The sequence below is a fragment of the Catharus ustulatus genome, chromosome 2 (assembly GCF_009819885.2).
Source record: "Catharus ustulatus isolate bCatUst1 chromosome 2, bCatUst1.pri.v2, whole genome shotgun sequence".
Classification (NCBI taxonomy): domain Eukaryota; kingdom Metazoa; phylum Chordata; class Aves; order Passeriformes; family Turdidae; genus Catharus; species Catharus ustulatus.
This window is the reverse complement of record NC_046222.1, coordinates 59,163,846-59,182,056: the sequence shown is the minus strand read 5'-3', so window position 1 is coordinate 59,182,056 and position 18,211 is coordinate 59,163,846. Positions and strand designations below refer to the sequence as shown.

Here is an 18,211-nt window from a genome sequence, read left to right as displayed (position 1 = left end):
AGTTAAGGCCAAAGGGCAAGCTTGCTTCTAGCACGCCCAGCCATTCGGTCCTTACATGCCCTTCATGCCAGCACTGGGACCCATCTGATGCTGTAATGAGCCACTTCAGGCAATTAAACACCAGAAAACTGATCCCAGAAAATGTGATTAAGCTTCAGCCAGCTTGGCCCTCTGACCTTCTTATGTAAATAAAAGCATCTATACCTAGATATTTTAAAACCTTACAAAAAACTCCCCCCCCAAAAACCAAAAAGAAACAAACAAAAAAACCCCACAACAAACCCAAAAAACCATCAACCAAAACCAAACAAACAAAAACCCAAAACCAATTTGAAAGATCTGCAAAAAAAAAACTTATTTCTCTGTTGTGATCAATAGGCTAAAGAAGGGGAAAATCTGACAAACTTCACAGTTGTTTATAAAGAAAATGAAAGCTTGTAACTTGTATTCTACATATCTCTGTAATTTGTAAAAATGTGAGAATGAAGGTAAAGATTTGCCAGCAGAAACTTTTATTTCTTCTTTATCAGTCAGGAACTGTTATTCCTCCTGTGGAGCTCTGCTCAGCTAAGTTTGTAGCTTCCTTTTTAAATAATTCCAACGTGGCATTTCAGCATCAGACTCCTCATAGACCAGAAACAGTGGGCTAACCAAAGAAGGGCCACTTTGTAAAGATCACCGAACAGCTCTGCAGTCAGAGACCGACTGGCTCCCTGACCTTCAAAAACCGATTCGTATCCTACTTGTGTTCAGCTGCCCTCCTTTGCACAAACGCCTTTTCTACTGCCGGTAACCTCCCCAGTCCCTGCGCACGCCGAGGCAAGGAGCCCCATGCAAACAGCGGGACAGGCCACCTCTGGCTCCGCCGCCTGCCCTGCAACCTTTCCACCTTCCTCACCAGCGACGTCAGCACCACCCGCGCCCAAGGGCCTCCCAAAACCCGGGATCGCAAGCCCTGATTGGCGGGTCCGCCCCTCCCGCCTCGCCGAGCGCCCGGGGCTGCCATGGGCGAGGAGGCGGCTGAGCCCCGGCGGCCGGGGGTCGGCGTGGGGGTGGTGGTCACCAGCGCCGCGCACCCCAACTGCGTCCTGCTGGGCAAGCGGAAAGGCGCGCTGGGCGCCGGCACCTACCAGCTCCCCGGGGGCCACCTGGAGTTCGGGTAGGAGCCCCGCGCCCTCCCTCCCCGCCCTGCCCTTGCCTTGCCCCCCGTGCCCTGCCTGAGGCGGCCGTGCCTTTCCCTGCCCTCCTTCCCCTTGCCTTGCCCGCCCGCAGGGAGAGCCTGGCGGAGTGCGCGGCGCGGGAGACGCTGGAGGAGGCGGCGCTGCGGCTGCGCCACGTGCGGTTCGCGTCGGCCGTGAACGCGGTGTGCCCGTCCCAGCGCTACCACTATGTCACCGTGCTCATGAAGGGCGAGGCCGAGCCGGGCGCCGAGCCGCGCAACCAGGAGCCCGACAAGAACGAGGGTGAGTAAGCAGCTAGTTCCGAGCCCCGGGACACGGGCAGAGACACCTCCCACTAGATCAGGTGGCTCCGGGCTCCATCCAGCCTGGCCTTGAACACTCCCAGGTATGGGGCATCCACAGCTTCTCTGGGAAACAAAATTGCTGCTCAGGCAAAATGACTCGGTACGCAACAGAGAACTTGTCTTTGCATTGGTAATTTCTACATGAGCCATCTAGACTGGCAGAGGAAGCATTGTTCTATCAGAGACACAAAGAATATCCTGAGTTGGAAGGGACCCCCACGCATCATTAAATCCCGTTCCCACCTGCATGGGGCAACCCCAGCAATCCCACCCTGTGTCTGGGAAGGTTGTCCAAACATTCCTTGAGCTCGGACAGGCTGCACTACGGAGCCTATTCCAGTTCCCCACCACCTTTTCCTAGAGGAGCCTAAAGCTCCCCTGCCACAGCTTCATGCTGTTTCCTTGGGTACTGTCTTAACTCTATATACTCTGATTTTTCTTCCTTTCTTTTTTTTGTTTCCCCTATAGGCTGGGAATGGGTCAAATGGGATGAATTTCCTCCAGCAGATCAACTGTTCTGGGCCTTACGGTGTTTAAGAGAGCAAGGTTACAATCCCTTTACAGAAGAGTTCGATCATCTAAAGGGGTACACGGGAAGTCACCAGTTAGAGTAAAAACAAATTGTATGTTATGTAAACATAAAGAACATAAATCTAAAGGACAGATCCACTTTTAGAAGGAAAAAAATATATAAAGTGCTCACCCTGCCCATGTGAAAGTATTATTTTTCCCAAAGAACATGCCAACTCTTACAGTGCTTTTCCCGTATTTCACACAACAGTTGTCTCTCATTCCAGACCCATTTCTAGGTTTAGAAATTAACAATTAACATTTGCTTTTACAGAAAACTCAATGCTTTATCTAGTTAATCTTTATATTGATGAACAGCCATTTGGAAGTTGGCACTAGCCAGGGAAGCTTACTCACTTAAAAGCAGTTGCAACAGAACTTGCTTGTTTAAATCCGCTTTTCTGTAATTATTGGACCAATTTTAAAACTCAGCCTTGTCTCTCAGCTTCAGTTATGAAGCTACTGTCAGGAACAAAAGCTACCTTTAATAGATAGTGCATTTTTTTCCTGCAGACAGCAGTATACACTCAAAAATCAAGAGTATTATAAATGTGGAAAGATTTCATCACTTATTGCAGGGAATGCAACTTCTGGCCAGTTGTTTTCATAACAGAGTTCTGTTTAGAGCCTCAGTTACACTGAATTTATCTGCAGAAATGTCTCAGATCTCTGCAATTGATCTCAATTTGTTACTGAACTCTTGGAATGAACAGGTGCCTACTCTACTAGGCTGATACAAATCTCATTTATAGGTGTAGCTCCACGGCAAAAATTATACTTTGTGGCTAATAAACGTTGTCGGTATTAAACAGCAGAGATGGGTGTAGTTCTGTATGGCTGGCTCCTGAGATTTGGTAAAATTGTGAATTTTCAGTTTGACTGATTAAATGACTGAGTTGTTAGTGACTGAAATTACAGTACCCACAGTACATACAAAACCAAGGAGTTCATATTTTTAATTTTTCTAGAATCTGTAACCAATTTTGATTCTTTTCCAGCTGTAGTCACTAAGATACCAGCAATTAATTTTAGAATATGACTTTTAAGGAAATCACTAATTGGCTAATTTTTTTCTTCTCAGGGTTCTTTTATAGCACATCTGTTGTCTATTTCCTTTAGATATACTCATTGTAGAAAAATGTTGTAAGGTATTTTTAATTTCTTTTGAATAAAATACAGGCACAATACTGAGAGATTTAAATCGCCTGAAATTATGAATTGCCTTCTCAGTTCTTAAAATAAATCAGCTTGAGGGGTTTAAAGCTCTTCCTTATTTTGTGCATACATTTTTTAAATGGAGATGACCCTTGCTGAGAAACAGTGATGAGGCATAAAGATGTTGCTGCCCCTGGCAATCCTCCTGCTTAGAGTTTGAAGTATTAATTATGTGCAACTTCCCATAGGACAGACACCCATTTTCTGAAGTGAAGAAAGAAGCAATGTTACACACCAGTCTTGAAATGGGAAATATCACCAAAAAGTCCTTTGCTACTCTACCTTTGTAAAAAGCTTATCTTTCTATTCAAAAGTAGAGATTTGCTTCCTGAAAGCAACCTTATGCAGACTGAAAATTGTTCCGTTCAGCTGTCAACAAAGAAGCTGTAGGAAGAGTTGACAGATGTCCGGCCCATCTGTCACAAAGAATAATGAAGAAAAAAAATTAAATTATTTAGTACAATTTTAAATTTTAGAAAACATCTAGATCCTGATGAGATAACAGGGACCACTGTAAAATGCTCTGTCATGCAAAAATACTTTCTTGGCATATTTTGTTAATGGTTATATTCATTCTGTCTCTTGTAAATACACAAGTAAACACTGAAATGAGGACACAAACAGTATCTCCGTATGTCAGCATTTCTGTATCCTTTCTAAATGGACCAATTAAAAGACTACAGTGCATTACTGCAACCAGCTGTCAGCAATCCCCAACTCAAATAACTTTTCATGTATCACACATCTATATTTCCCACCCCTCCAGAAAATGTGGTTCTCAGTTGACTTTAGCTGCTAAGACTCAGTCCTTTCAACTAAGTCTTTACTTTGATTTTTGGTACTTTTGCTAAATAGGAAAATCTATTATGTACATACTTAGTTACCATATCATGGTTCACTAAACTGTTTGTAACTGACAGAATTCACGTAAAATGGCATTATAGCTATCAAGCATTGAGAAACACTCCTGAACTGTACATAGTTTAGAACACTAACGCAAGTAAACTGATTAGGATGCATCTATTACCCAGAGTTTGATTTTATGCTGAGCAGGCAGAGCTGTTGCCTTACCTATTTCTTAGATGTAATACATTGGTCTCATTTAATTCTTTAATGGGGGAACTAACAACCCAGGAAAAGAAGTGGTCATTGCTTCAATTCCCTCTAATGTCTGGAAACAATCACCCACCTCCACAATATTTCAGGTGGTGAATTACATGATACAGCCATAGAAGAGTTTTGGGTAGACTGCAACACTACACTTCCCATGAGTATTAATTATATATTTTTGTATTTTGTTTCAAGAGTGTCCTTGTAGGTTAGAAGATAAAAGACACTGGTGAACTGTGTCTGTGATGTGTTACAAGAGAGGCATATAGAAAGAAAATACCAATTCCATTATACAAATCATTAAGAAACTCCACTTTGCAATATCATGTATGAGTCTGATCACATGTTTTAAGACAAAACCTGATGTGAGCTAGAAAACAGATAGGCAAGGTTAACTAAGATGACTGAACAGGACACATGTATTGGGATTAATGTGAATTAAAGAGGAAAGATACTGAAGATAAGCACCCAAGAGGAAAACATGATACTGAATAAAGGTTACAATATGTATGTATGTGAATAACCTTAGACTGTGAACGAGGTGACAGTTTAATAACTCTGAAAATACTTCTAAAAGGAACAGCTGAGGCAAAACCAAATTCCCCATGTCTCTGAAAACAAAACCCACTGCCTCATGTGACTGAATGTGACTAAAGTCCTTCTCCTTTCTACATCCTTATGGGATTTGCACATGTTGGTCACAGGTGGCAGCATTACTGGCAGCAATGTTTGAACAAAGGAGGAATTACCTGATTCATCATATACTTCCTGTGAGGAATCTACCAAATGGAAAAGGGAACTGTGATCCATGCTGCAGGAAGCCATGCTGCAGGACAGAAACTTGTAACTGCTAGGAACAACAGTTCACATAAGTTTTGAAATTTTATCAGTTACCTAAGAGAAAAGCAACTGTCATAAAATGACTCCTTAAGCAAAACAGAACAAGGGAAGGAAAGCCAAGGGAAGTGCTTTTGGAAAGACAAAATAACATTGCAGCTTATGCAGGAAATGCAACTGCCAAAGTAAACAAATTAGCAGGTTCAAAGAAGTATAGATGACAAGAACAAAAAAATCCGTGAGCACTTTGATTGGAAAGGAGCTAAATCTGCAGCACGCCCCAAAGTGTGTCACCTCCACGGTCCCAGGACACTTAACCAAGTATTGGGGCAGCCTAGTGGGTGGGCACTCGCTGCCTCAGGGTCTGCCCAGCTTTGTGTGCACGTGGAAGGGCTCACCCGAAAAGGAAGGACAGGCTTTCCACTTATGACTCCTTCTCAGATGCTTCTAATGCTGACTGGGCATTTTGCACAGGGGAAAATGAAGTACAAACTTCTGAAACTCAATCAGAATTCAACAACATACTGAGATAAAATGTGCTGAGTATTGAAGTAACATGGCAACTTATCTAAGATTCAAGTTAGGAAAACTGAAGTTAAATCAAAGCTGAGTTTATTTATGACAAATCATTCATTATATATTACAATAATTACAAACTCTTTTATTACACCTTATTGCCATGTTTTTGTTCCTGATACACAGATGATCAAGAACATGGATCTAGGCAGTAACAAAAAAAGATACTAAAATTACAAACTTCATGTTTTATTTTTGTGGCATAGAAAAGGCTATCATCAAAAGAGCAAAGTTACTAACATACAAGGGGATTCCCCTTACACCTTCTTTCCCAGGAACTTATGTTATCTAATGTATAGTAAATACATATATATAAATATATATTTACACATCTTTTGCAAACATACATTTACACAATCACTGAAAATCTGACATCTCTCCCCCAGCAGAAAGCTCCCAGACATTTCTCCCAGCTCCCAGAACATCTAATAGGAAAAAAACAAGTCTGTAATCCATGGTTTTAAATTAGTCACCCTATTTCTGAGCCAGCTGTTATCTTCTCCCAACACAGGGCTGCTGGTGTAACAAAAGGATACTGCAGTTTTTGACAAACAGCATCTAACCTACCTTCTCCACAGGAAAGGTCTACTAGGGATACCATCCCCCTTGTACCTAGTCTGAGTCACTGCTGCTGCTTGAGGAGTCTGTTGACATAACTTCTACATCATCTTCATTCTCTTTATTGTGTCCTGGAGGCTCCAGCATGAAGTCATTACTATGATTAGGAGGTAGCATGTTCATTGACATATCACTTGACTGCCAAGGATACTGAGGAGCAAGCACATCTGGAAAAGAGGCATAATCAAGAAAACTTTCAGTTTTGTATACTGACAAATTCCACAAGACAGCTCAACCAGAACTTCAATTTAAAATCAAAACAAATCTTGAAATCCTTTCTGAATTCTGGACAGATTAAACCCTCCAGTAACAGCTGGAAAACATCTCATGATGGAGCAATTCTGTAAGTGTAAAAGCCTGCTCTGCCAGAGAGGCCTATTTATGTGTGTGGCTCTTGGCAACTCATTTAGTCAATACAGAGCTTTTCATCTTCAAAGCACATTTTGAACTGATTTAACATTCACAACTACTGGGAAAATTAGCATTTGTCAGTATACAAAAATAGATTAAAATATTAGATTTTTAAAATTTCAGGTAGACCATTAAAATTCAGAGAAAAAGGCTTTATCCAAATATGCCTGAAAAGCCTTTATCTGAACAAGCTTAGAATGGAAGCCAGGGTTTTACATTGTTTACACAGCTTCAATGCTAGAACCAGTCTGCTATTAAACCAGGCTGAATGGTTTAGCAGCCTCAAAGTTTGGAGGCTACCAAGCAATCCAGAAAGCCTGCACATTCACTAAGGACTCAATAACGAGACATCTCTGCAGAAGTCTCCAAAAGGACTAAATCCCATAATAAACATTCTCAGGACATGCCTCTATGCACCAACAGATTCAGCATCCCTACTTAAAATGCCCAGGCAGCTTCAACTTTCTTGTAAATCAATGTTTCCTTCTTACTTTGACAGTCTAGTTATGTGAGGGTTTAACCTGACAGAGGAGCCCAAGACTCAATTAAGACCTTTGCTGGAGGAGTTTAAATCCCACATTTTCCAGCTTCTCAAGGAAAATTCCTAAAATTCCTGAAAATTCCTTTAAGTTCCTAGAGAGACAGCACTCAAAAGTAAATGGATCAAGTCTGCATCCTCTAAGACAAAGGAGCCAGCCAGCATGGGCTCTACCAAAACATACACAAATACATGCTCAAACTCCATTGGGAAGTCACAACCTTAACATTTCTGACCATATTTCAAAAGAACAGAAAAGATATGTGGGCCAATCCTCAGCATCCACAGCATTTCCCTGGTGGGTTGCTATGGACAGATGTCAGGTCCTAGTCCCATTCAGCTCACTGACCCATTTTATCTGAGGCCAGAGGTTTACAAAGTGAGATGATGCAAAACGTCGAGTCACTTCCTAACAGGTGACAACAGGGTTAGACAGATGATCAGAAGCACGAAATCCAAATTTACTGTTTCTCCAATGGAGTGGCAAGAGAGTGCTTTTTTTTGATAGTGGCTGAACAGGTATGTAAGAACTGTTACAGATCTCCTATGAAACGAAACTAAGACTTTTTCCACCATTTAGTCTAACCATGGTAGACCAATGCTGTACAGGTACAGAGCAACTGAACTTTTGATTAAATTACTGTAATTTGCTGCTAAATTAATTTTTTACATGAAGGAATGAATTCCACCAAAGTCAATGGAATTGCCCATTTCACAAAGCAATTAAGGGATTAAAGCTTGATTCCTACACTCAATGTACTATCTCAGCAGTTGTCCCCTGCCATGTCTTTTAAATCCAGAACTTCTAAGCACAGACTCAAAGAAAGGTAGGGAATGACAATAAACCACCTCTCTTCCAAATACAGCTTTCACAATTCCATGCTTTGTCATCACCACTAAGCAAAAGCTGCTCTGAAAGTGCTTCTTTCTAGTATGTCTGAAAATTACTTAATTATTTATTTAAAATATATGAAGGTAACTGAGTTTTGTTTATATTGACTTAGCTGTAGTGTCTGCAGTTTAACATGAAATTTTTAAAAATTATGCAATTTAATTACCTTTCTTTACAGGTCTTCACTGCTAGGGAAGAACATTAACCACAATTTTTTATTGCTTTACCTCTGATTTGGCTTTGCTAGGGGAAATGTATAAATGCTGTGAATCTATAAGCAATAAAGAAAAACAAAACAAAACTGAGTTTCACTTACCTGGAAGTCTGCCTGCTGCAAGTGCATCCCCTGGTAAGTGTCCATTGACTCCATTGGTGGATGGGTTGTTCATCTGACCCAAGAGACCACTTCTCATTTCCAGATCTGTAGGATATGGCCTACGTGGGTCCCCTTTAAGAAAAAAAAGAATGCTTTGAAATATATAACAGTTGTCTTACAGGCATTAGCTTTAGCTTCAGAGCCTATTTTATTCACCAAAAAACCCCAACTCTGGTTGCTTGAATGAGCAACAAGCATCACATTTGTATTATTAAACCAAGTCTGTCTTTCACTTAAACTTTGTTCATTCAGACTTGGCAGAAAAAATGTATTAAAAAAAACCCCAAACAACCCAAAGCAACTAAAACACATCATGTTTAAAAGATGCATCTTTGCTCTCCCTGCCACTTCACAGCTAAACAGGAAGGACAGGAATTGGATCAAACACATTTTCATCTTGGACAAAGGGGATAGGTACCCCAAACTGAAATATGTCATAGTAAAAGTTCTGCTTCTGACTCCACTGTTTACTAACATTCTCTGAAAGAATATTGTAAGGGGCAAGAGGGAATACAACTAATCACATAGAAAAGCCTTTAGCATACTTGGCTTTGACTTATAATCGGGGTAAACATTCAGAGGAAAAAGGCAAACAAATAGAACAGAGGAGACCAGTCTGTTAATGAAAGCAGACAGTTTCATAACCTTTTGGAGATACATGGGAAGTCCACAGAACTTTGGACATCCATTTTTGTTGAAATATTAGACATAACAGCTGAAAACAATGTTATTCTAATAAACCCCGGTGGTTATCACTATATAAAAGCATTTTAAGACCAGATATTTGTTATTTAAAAAATCTACTGTCATAAACACAATAGTTACCTGGTACCCATGTCAGAGGGGCACAAACAGCATTGCTAGCACTGATCCTATGGGCATATTTAATTATTTCTTCAGAGGAAATGGCACCTGGAAGAATGGGAAATATTATTGCTGCATTCTCAAGAGACTGTGTCATTTAATTATTTCAGAATATTGGCCACCAATATCTAAAAGTCTGGGAATGTGATTTTGTCAAACATTAAGAGCCTGGTTCAAATGCAGTGACTGTTTAGAAGATTCTCAGACTATGCAAAGATGAGCTAATTTTACACACAGAAGTGCAAATGCAGTATCAATGGTTCTCCAATCTTGTGAAAAACACATCTTAAACAAGTGTATTTGACAAGCACAAAAAAATTGCTAAAACTTCAGCTCCTACTTTATTATAGAATTTTCTGTAGCAAAGAAATTTTTTTTGTTCATTTAGTAATTACAGACTGTACGCAGGAGAGTCCTTCCAAATATATGCCTGTACTAGATTAATAGAAACTTTATTAAATTCCTTGATTTTCTATGTGAAAGAGGCATAACAAAATGTTAAAAGAAACTATTAAAAAAAAAAACCTGAAGAAGATGCCTCCCCCCTCAAAAAAAAAAAAATTGTTTAGCTTGGTAAGTGCCACTGAATGGCAAGTATTGCTGCAATTATTATCTAGTATCACCAGCTAGTCAGTCTTTCAAATACAGTGCACATACACACAAATATTCTCTTCCTTTTCTTAGCAAACCTCCTGAGGCAATTTGGTAAGGCATTTAGGTAATCAGATATACTATTATCAGTCCAGGAAGACTACTGAGACACTTTCATATTACAATATGTTTGCCACAAAAACGTAATTCAATCCTGCCTTTATTCTGAGGAAATTGTTATAGTTTCATCATTAAATGGAAATTTGTTTACACACAAATCATCTGAAATCTGTGATAGCAGAATTTAAAAAGTAAAAAAGGCCCAATTTGAGCTCAGTAACAACTTTCTTTAGAACTGCATTTACGTACAGTAATTTCACGACTATAAGGCGCACCCTTTTGACTAAAATCTCCCCCCAAAACCGGAAGTGCGCCTTATAGTCCGGTGCGCCTTATCTGATCTACAAAGTTGCAACATTTGCCACCCCGGAAGTGAGAGCCCGCCGGCATCGGGGCCGCCCCCCGCGCGGGGCGGACCCGCCGGCATCGGGGCCTCCCCGCTGGCATCGGGGCCGCCCCCGCGCGGGGCGGACCCGCCGGTATCGGGGCCTCCCCGCCGGCTTCGGGGCCGCCCCCGCGCGGGGCGGACCCGCCGGTATCGGGGCCGCCCCCGCCGGCATCGGGGCCGCCCCCGCGCGGGGCGGACCCGCCGGTATCGGGGCCGCCCCCGCCGGCATCGGGGCCGCCCCCGCGCGGGGCGGACCCGCCGGTATCGGGGCCGCCCCCGCCGGCATCGGGGCCGCCCCCGCGCGGGGCGGACCCGCCGGTATCGGGGCCGCCCCCGCCGGCATCGGGGCCGCCCCCGCGCGGGGCGGACCCGCCGGTATCGGGGCCGCCCCCGCCGGCATCGGGGCCGCCCCCGCGCGGGGCGGACCCGCCGGTATCGGGGCCGCCCCCGCCGGCATCGGGGCCGCCCCCGCGCGGGGCGGACCCGCCGGTATCGGGGCCTCCCCGCCGGCTTCGGGGCCGCCCCCGCGCGGGGCGGACCCGCCGGTATCGGGGCCGCCCCCGCCGGCATCGGGGCCGCCCCCGCGCGGGGCGGACCCGCCGGTATCGGGGCCGCCCCCGCCGGCATCGGGGCCGCCCCCGCGCGGGGCGGACCCGCCGGTATCGGGGCCGCCCCCGCCGGCTTCGGGGCCGCCCCCGCGCGGGGCGGACCCGCCGGTATCGGGGCCTCCCCGCCGGCTTCGGGGCCGCCCCCGCGCGGGGCGGACCCGCCGGTATCGGGGCCGCCCCCGCCGGCATCGGGGCCGCCCCCGCGCGGGGCGGACCCGCCGGTATCGGGGCCGCCCCCGCCGGCATCGGGGGCCGCCCCCCGCGCGGGGCCGGCCCGCCGACATTGGGACGGCTCCCTTGCGGGGGGTGTTAAAGCCGCAGGAATCGGATCGGCTGCTGCGCGGGGGGGGCGAAAGCCGCAGGGATCGGATCGGCTGCTGCGCGGGGGGGCGAAAGCCGCAGGGATCGGATCGGCTGCTGCGCGGGCGGGGCGAAAGCCCCCGGAAACACGGCGGCCGCCGCGCGGGGTGGGCGAAAGCCCCCGGAATCACGGCGGCCGCCGCGCGGGGTGGGCGAAAGCCCCCGGAATCACGGCGGCCGCCGCGCGGGCGGGGCGAAAGCCCCCGGAATCACGGCGGCCGCTGCGCGGGGGGGGGCGAAAGCCCCCGGAAACACGGCGGCCGCCGCGCGGGGGGGGTGAAAGCCCCCGGAATCACGGCGGTCGCCGCGCGGGTGGGGCGAAAACCCCAGAAGCACGGCGGCCGCTGCGCGGGGGGGGCGAAAGCCCCCGGAATCACGGCGGCCGCCGCGCGGGGGGGGGCGAAAACCCCCAGAAGCACGGCGGCCGCCATGCGGAGAGGGGGAAAACCGCCAGAATCGGAGCGGCTGCCACGCGGGGAGGGGGCAAGCAGCTGGAATCGGGGCAGCGGCGGCACGGGGCAAGCCTGCCGGCATTGGGTCACCCGGAGCGCCAGGGAACTCCCGGAACAGCGGGGCCCTGGGGATGCTGCACGGAGCGGCGGTGGGCATAGCCCGGCCCTGCCGGGTACAGGCAGGCCCGGGAGCCAATGGCTGCCGGATTGAGGCGGGGCCTCGGCCAGCAAGCGTGCGGGAGGAGCTGGGGGCGGAGCCTCGCTGCAAAAAAAAACCCGGTGCGCCTTATAGACCGGTGCGCCTTATCTGATCTACAAAGTTGCAAAATGTGCCGGCTCCCGGGGGGTGCGCCTTATAGTCCGGTGCGCCTTATGGTCGTGAAATTACTGTAGTATGTACAATCATGGATACTCACCTTTTCGTGCTTTTTCAATTGATTTCAGTTTTTCCTTTGCTTGATAAACAGCTGTTGCCTAATTGTAAAAAGCAGAAACCCACAAAGTAAACCAAGCCTTCAATGCATCTTTAATTTATAAACATCTACATAAAGTCAGCTCTGTGAATAAACCCTTTCCTTTAATTGCATTTTAAGAGAAACTTCCATGAACATTTTCAAAATACACAGAAACAAAGTAGGTTTAAAATAAAATTAGCATAAAAAAACTTAATACCATCATAATTAAACAGTGTTTGACTACTGATAAAAAACCCAAACCACTAAGCTCTTATGAAGTTTTAGATATTTAAATCTCAAACTAACAACACCACTTTTCCCAGAACCACCTTTTCTACCAAAGATGCTCAAAAGCAAACACATCATTATGAACTTACCAGTATGTGCTCTGCTTCTTTTAGCTGTTTCTGCAGCTGCTGAATATCATTATCTCGCTTTTCTACTACCTTTTCTAAAAGCTGCATTTCATGATGGATTTTCCCCTGATCAACTGCCAGCTTCATTAGCTCTTGAAACTCTCCATCTCTCTGAATCAGCAGCTCCAGGATCTATTGAACAACAGTTTTGTAGCACTTTTAATTTAGCTAGAGTAACAACATACCCTCAGTCATGCTACAAAGAAGAGCAAATGGCATCCATAGAAGCATTTTTGAATGAAAAATTAAATAAAATTTATTCCTGTTTGTAGAAACAGCTTATGAAGCACATTAAAAATTTAACAAAAAATTAATAAGCAACAGGAGAACCAATAATGCCTTTGTAGTGAGGCCAAAGCCCCATCACGACTTAGCTTGAATACAGGCAAGGAAAAAGGGAGAAAGTAAGAACAAACAAACGAATGAGAAAAAAATTAGGAGTAGAGCATTATGTTTACCCAGAGAAACACAATTCAGAAAGTCAGCTTACCTGGCTCTCCTCTCCTGGTTGTGGAAGCTTTTGGTTTCTTGAAATTGCCAAAATTTCAATTAGTTCCCTGAAAGGAGAACTCCGTTAGCACAATTTTCTAAGGCATTACCACATCAAGTCATCCCAAAATTACTAGAGTACTAGTATCATTACAAAGGCATCAATGGACCTGAGCAAGTTATTTTTTGGAGTACAGTCTGGGCAGGGATTTTTCACATTTTTTTGTTATTTGAGCTCATGAAGCCCTCATGTATTTGAACTCAAGACAGGTGGTAAGTTCCTGTTATACCATAAAAGACATAAGCAGAAACAGAGAGAAGAAAGAGCATAATGAAGTGCACTCATCCCCTTCTTCTACTACCTTTGTTTGCCAGAAGAGGATCTTCAGTGTTTTAGTTCTCCACTTTTCTCTATTTTTTCCCAATATACTTGTAGTTTAGAGCAATTAAGTCTGCACTTTCAAATATCAACAGAGTCTGTTATGGAACTTCTTTTACAAGTATTTACGCAATGGTGTATTAGCTGTGCATCAAGCACACAAAAAATATAAAAAACCCCATGGTAATATTTTTGTGCTAGGCTAGAAGTGCTTCTCAAACAGACCTCTTGATCACTCTTCCTGATATCCAGATACTCTGCCACTGTTCTGAAAAGCCAGCAAGAACCTCTGGGTACCACAATGCAAAAAGGCATTTTCTGCAAATTCAGCAAAGTTATTTGGCTTCCAAGGCTAGTTCAACACTATGCACAAGTAATTGTCTATCTGGAGATGCTGTCCTTAGAAGTACTGATTCTTTGCTTGGTCCAATGTAAGCAGCTCAGTGGGGTGTGTGAGTAATACAGCAGTGGGGCCAGAAATGTCTAAAAGAAAAACCCCAGTAAAGCTCTAATCTTGGTCTATGTCTGTTGGTCTCTCCTGAAGACTACTATGATTTTAAACAATTAGAGAATAAAGAAACTTGTCACTGTCACTAAAGCTTTATTCTACCTCATCAACACTAAGCAGTAGCAAATAAAATCCATTTTAAATAGGTCAGCTGCCACCATCAAGGGCGATGTCACCAAGTGCTGTAATTTTACCCTGCATCAGCCACATAATGCACAGATGTAGATTCAAAATTAATGGAAAGGCTACAGATTAGACATGTGGCTTAATTTTTGCCCCTACTACCAAACCAGTATTGTGACTGAGAAAGGCCTAGCCCCAGGGTGCTGCAACATTCTGCTGATCAACAGGAAGATTCACTAAATGCTGCTGAGCGTTGCTCTGGGTGCATTGTGGTAGAACGCTAGTTCCAGCATTAAAAACACCCCACAGTAATTTAGATAAAGAACAAGTTTGTTTTCATTTTTCCATAAACACATGTTCTCCAGCAACCCTTATGTCACAATAAAATCTGTGACTGAGAATAAAATTTAATCAAACACAAGAAGAGCAACTCACCAATAGCTTATCCTACTCTTGGTAACCATTGAGCGAGCAAGCCACATGGATAGCACAGGTTATTCCCTATGAAAATGCTCTGCTAAGCTCCTGCTCTCCCTGGTGTGGAAAATAATTAGGAACTATCTAAACTTCACTGCCAGCTGTGCCTCCACCACATGGCTGACAACTTGGATGGGGATTATCAGCCTGGACTCAAGGCCAACCACGGACTAAGTATCTGAGCATGTCTATCATGAAGACGAGTTCTGCAGCCTACTTGGGGTGAATGTAGCACTAATACAGGCAATGACCAAAACAGCTTAGGTCATGCAACACCATCTACGTATTTCTGACTGAAGCATAATTTTCAGTGACTAATAAAATGCCTAAAATCGGCGTGTGAGTGTGCACTTCACAGGAAACACAGGTGCCAACCAAGCGAGAAAAGCAAGTGGGAGAAAAAGGAAGCGCTGCTTCTCCGTGCAAATGGGAGGCGAAGCACGAGCGATGCTCTCCCAGCGGGATGAGCGCCGGGAAGCATCGCGCAGGGCCGGGCCGAACCCCAGCAGCACCAGCCCCTCTCCCGCAGGGCCGGCCTGAGGACGGCGGGGGAGCAGGAGAACGCGGACCGGAGAACGCGGACCCGAGCCCCTCGGGCCAGCGGTCCCGTCGGGCCGGCCCCTCCCATCCCAACTCTGGGGCTCCCGCTCCGCCCGCCGCCCCCGCCAGAGGCTCCGCGCACGCACCGCGCCGGGAGCCCTCACCCCGCCCCCGGTGCCCCGCCGCCAGCCGTGGCCGAGCGCCGTACCTGGCCAAGAGCTCGAGATCCTCCAGCGCCGCCAGGAGCCGGTCCCGGGTGCTGCTCCGCTCCCCGCCTCCCCCGCCCGCCGTTGCCCCGGCCCCGGCTCCCGCCGCCGCCGCCGCCATCGCCATCCGGGCGCGAGCCCGAGCGGGAACCGCCCCCCGGGAGGCGCGGCAGGCGCGCGGCAGCGCCCCCGGCGGCCGAGGGGCGAGCGGCAGGCGCCAGGCGGCGCGCGCATGCGCGGTGAGGATCACTTGCCGCTGGCTCCGGGGCCTACGGGGCTCGTCCCCGGGGACGGGGGTTTGAGGGCAGAGCGGGTCACTTGTGCCTCCTCGGGGCTGTGTTGGGGCCGGGTCCCTGTGCGAGGATCTGTGCTTGTTGCTCTTTGAATCACAGGGTCGTTTAGGTTGGAAAAGACTTCTGAGATCATGGAGTCTGAACAGCACCGTGTCAGCTAGACCACGTCCAGTCTTTCCTTAAGCACCTCCAGGGATGGTGACTCCACCACCTCCTTGGGTAGTCCGTTCCAATGTTTGACCACCCTTTCTGTGAAGAAAATCTTCCTGACCTGCAACTTAAACCTTGCCCCAACTTGCCACCATTCCGACTGGAATGCTTTTGTGGATTCCCCGGGTCTTCACAAAGAGCCTCCAGATGACACTGATGTATGCTAAAGACACAGAAAACAGGATGCAGTGTGTGCAACTGAGTTACATTTTTTGGGGATTAACTCAGTTTTTGAGAGTCTTAGGTGTCCAAAAACCTTCAGGTGCCTTTGATCAGATGGATGAAATCACAGAATCACGAAGGGTCGGGTTGGGACCACAGAGGGTCATCTGGTCCAAGCTCCCTGCTCAAACACTGTCCTAGAGCACACTGCACAGGATTGCATCCAGAGGGTTCTTGGTATCTCCACTGAGGGAGACTCCATAACCTCTCTAGGCAATCTGTTCTAGCTCATGGTCACCCACCCATACAGTAAAGAAGTTCTTCCTCACGTTCACGTGGAGCTTCCTGTGCATCAGTTTTTGTCCATTGCCTCTTGTCCTGTTGTTTGACACCACTGAGGAACACCAGGCTCCATCCTCTGACACTTCCCCTTTAGACATTCATATATGGTGTTTTACTGACAACTAGAGGTTAAGTGCCTGGCACTGAAAGTATAACAAAAACCTGAGCTTTAAATCAGACCAAGACCGGGGTCTTACCTGGGCTGTCTGTCCCATACATGACTGGAGGCAACACTGACTTCCTGACACTGCCCATGCAGACCTGTGTGTCCGTGAAGGCTGAAGGCAGCTTGGTGTCCACCACGGACACCGCACAATGGCTGGGGCAGGTAATAGGCACAAATCCTGCCCCCAACCCTGCCAGCAGTTGAGTTATAATTTTAAAAGTACTGCTATGTTGTGGGGGTTTTTAATGCTGCTCTATATGGGCAGCTGAAACAGTCCTCTGCTTCTGGGTGAAGTCACAGTGAAGCCAGTGCAATTTTTTTATATTCATGAAAATTTCAGTAATGTGGAAAGACCCTGAGAGGCTAGGGTGGAGGGAAGATGAGGGAGTACAGAGTAAGAGCTAATCTGGGGCCAGGGTTTATTAACTAGGGCCAGCACTGCCACAGAACAACAGGGAGCCCCAGACCTCGTGTCCTGCTGTCAGCAGGCAGCTGCCAGTAAACACTGATTTTCTTCTCCCCTGATTAGAGAAAGGCCTACATGAACAATAACATCTCTGACTGCTCTAGTATTTACTCTGATTATGTTACTTTCTGCAGTAAGTATGTTCCTGAGAAACTTACATTTATTTAAAGAAGGGAAAAAAAGGCAAGAAACTCATTAGTCAGTAATTCTTTGAATTGTGATTTAAATAAACAATTCAACATTATGAGATTTGTGATAAAGCAATGAGATTTGGCAACTCTGAGAAAAAGACTTTGCCAGCAGGAGTTACTTAAAATTCCTTTGCAATGCCCAACAACACTCAACATTCTGATTGTAAATAGTTTGTGAATTCTGTTTGAAGTGCATATACAGATAAAATCTTATCAAATAGTTCTGCCTTTTGAATAACTTTTGCTTGCTTTTTTTTCCCTCTTCTATTTCCTTGGTTTTGTTCATGGAAAGATGTAATCAGTGATGGTGTCTGGTTGTGCATCCACTTCACTGATTTCTTAGTGTCTCTACAGTTGCATAAATAGAAAGAAATAGCAACCTCAAAAACAAAGCAGTCCTTCTGCTAGATCATTTTCTTCCTCAGACTCATTTTGACATCTGAATTATTTAGACTTGAAGTACTTCTGCTATATTTCAGGGCAATAATGCTGGTTTCATTTGAGCTAAAAGCTTGCAGTATTAATAGGACACCCAAAGTTAACAGATGTGCATATTGGTTATAGGAGATTTCTGTAGCCTGATCTTTCACTCTCCTTGTGCCCAGGAGCTTGTTCCCTCCCTTCCTCTTGACAGAACCACTACTCTCACCCAACCAGGCCAATACCACCCATCTTTCACTGGAGCAGCCACCCTTCGCTCCCTACTTCTCAAATTTCTGTCTCTCTTCCAGGCAACA

At 46.0% G+C, this 18,211-nt stretch overlaps 2 protein-coding genes across 2 annotated transcripts; one reads left to right on the top strand and one right to left on the bottom strand.

Annotated features, from left to right (window-relative positions):
• The first annotated feature begins 489 nt into the window (after positions 1-489).
• NUDT15 (nudix hydrolase 15) lies at positions 490-2,929 on the top strand. The gene is made up of 3 exons (XM_033052818.2): positions 490-1,159; positions 1,273-1,463; positions 1,994-2,929. Exons 1-3 carry the CDS (start codon positions 1,005-1,007, stop codon positions 2,137-2,139), a joined length of 492 nt encoding a protein of 163 aa, XP_032908709.1. The 5' UTR covers positions 490-1,004; the 3' UTR covers positions 2,140-2,929.
• A 2,918-nt stretch (positions 2,930-5,847) lies between these two features.
• On the bottom strand, positions 5,848-15,778 carry MED4 (mediator complex subunit 4). The gene is made up of 7 exons (XM_033052817.1): positions 15,647-15,778; positions 13,413-13,479; positions 12,884-13,054; positions 12,468-12,525; positions 9,494-9,580; positions 8,609-8,740; positions 5,848-6,618 (listed from the first exon to the last, which is right to left on the bottom strand). The coding sequence occupies exons 1-7, from the start codon at positions 15,769-15,771 to the stop codon at positions 6,446-6,448; spliced, it is 813 nt and encodes a 270-aa protein (XP_032908708.1). The 5' UTR covers positions 15,772-15,778; the 3' UTR covers positions 5,848-6,445.
• Between the last annotated feature and the right edge of the window lie 2,433 nt (positions 15,779-18,211).

What these genes read in the sequence shown, in the direction of transcription:
- NUDT15 (XM_033052818.2), top strand. Translation starts at nt 1,005, where the DNA reads ATGGGCGAGGAGGCGGCTGAGCCCCGGCGGCCGGGGGTCGGCGTGGGG. An exon ending in GGGGGCCACCTGGAGTTCGG is followed by an intron (nt 1,160 to 1,272) that starts GTAGGAGCCCCG and finishes GCCCGCCCGCAG; the next exon opens with GGAGAGCCTGGCGGAGTGCG. An exon ending in GGAGCCCGACAAGAACGAGG is followed by an intron (nt 1,464 to 1,993) that starts GTGAGTAAGCAG and finishes TTTCCCCTATAG; the next exon opens with GCTGGGAATGGGTCAAATGG.
- MED4 (XM_033052817.1), bottom strand. Translation starts at nt 15,771, where the DNA reads ATGGCGATGGCGGCGGCGGCGGCGGGAGCCGGGGCCGGGGCAACGGCG. An exon ending in AATTGAAAAAGCACGAAAAG is followed by an intron (nt 9,581 to 12,467) that starts GTGAGTATCCAT and finishes CCATTCTTCCAG; the next exon opens with GTGCCATTTCCTCTGAAGAA. An exon ending in CCCTCTGACATGGGTACCAG is followed by an intron (nt 8,741 to 9,493) that starts GTAACTATTGTG and finishes TTTTTCTTAAAG; the next exon opens with GGGACCCACGTAGGCCATAT.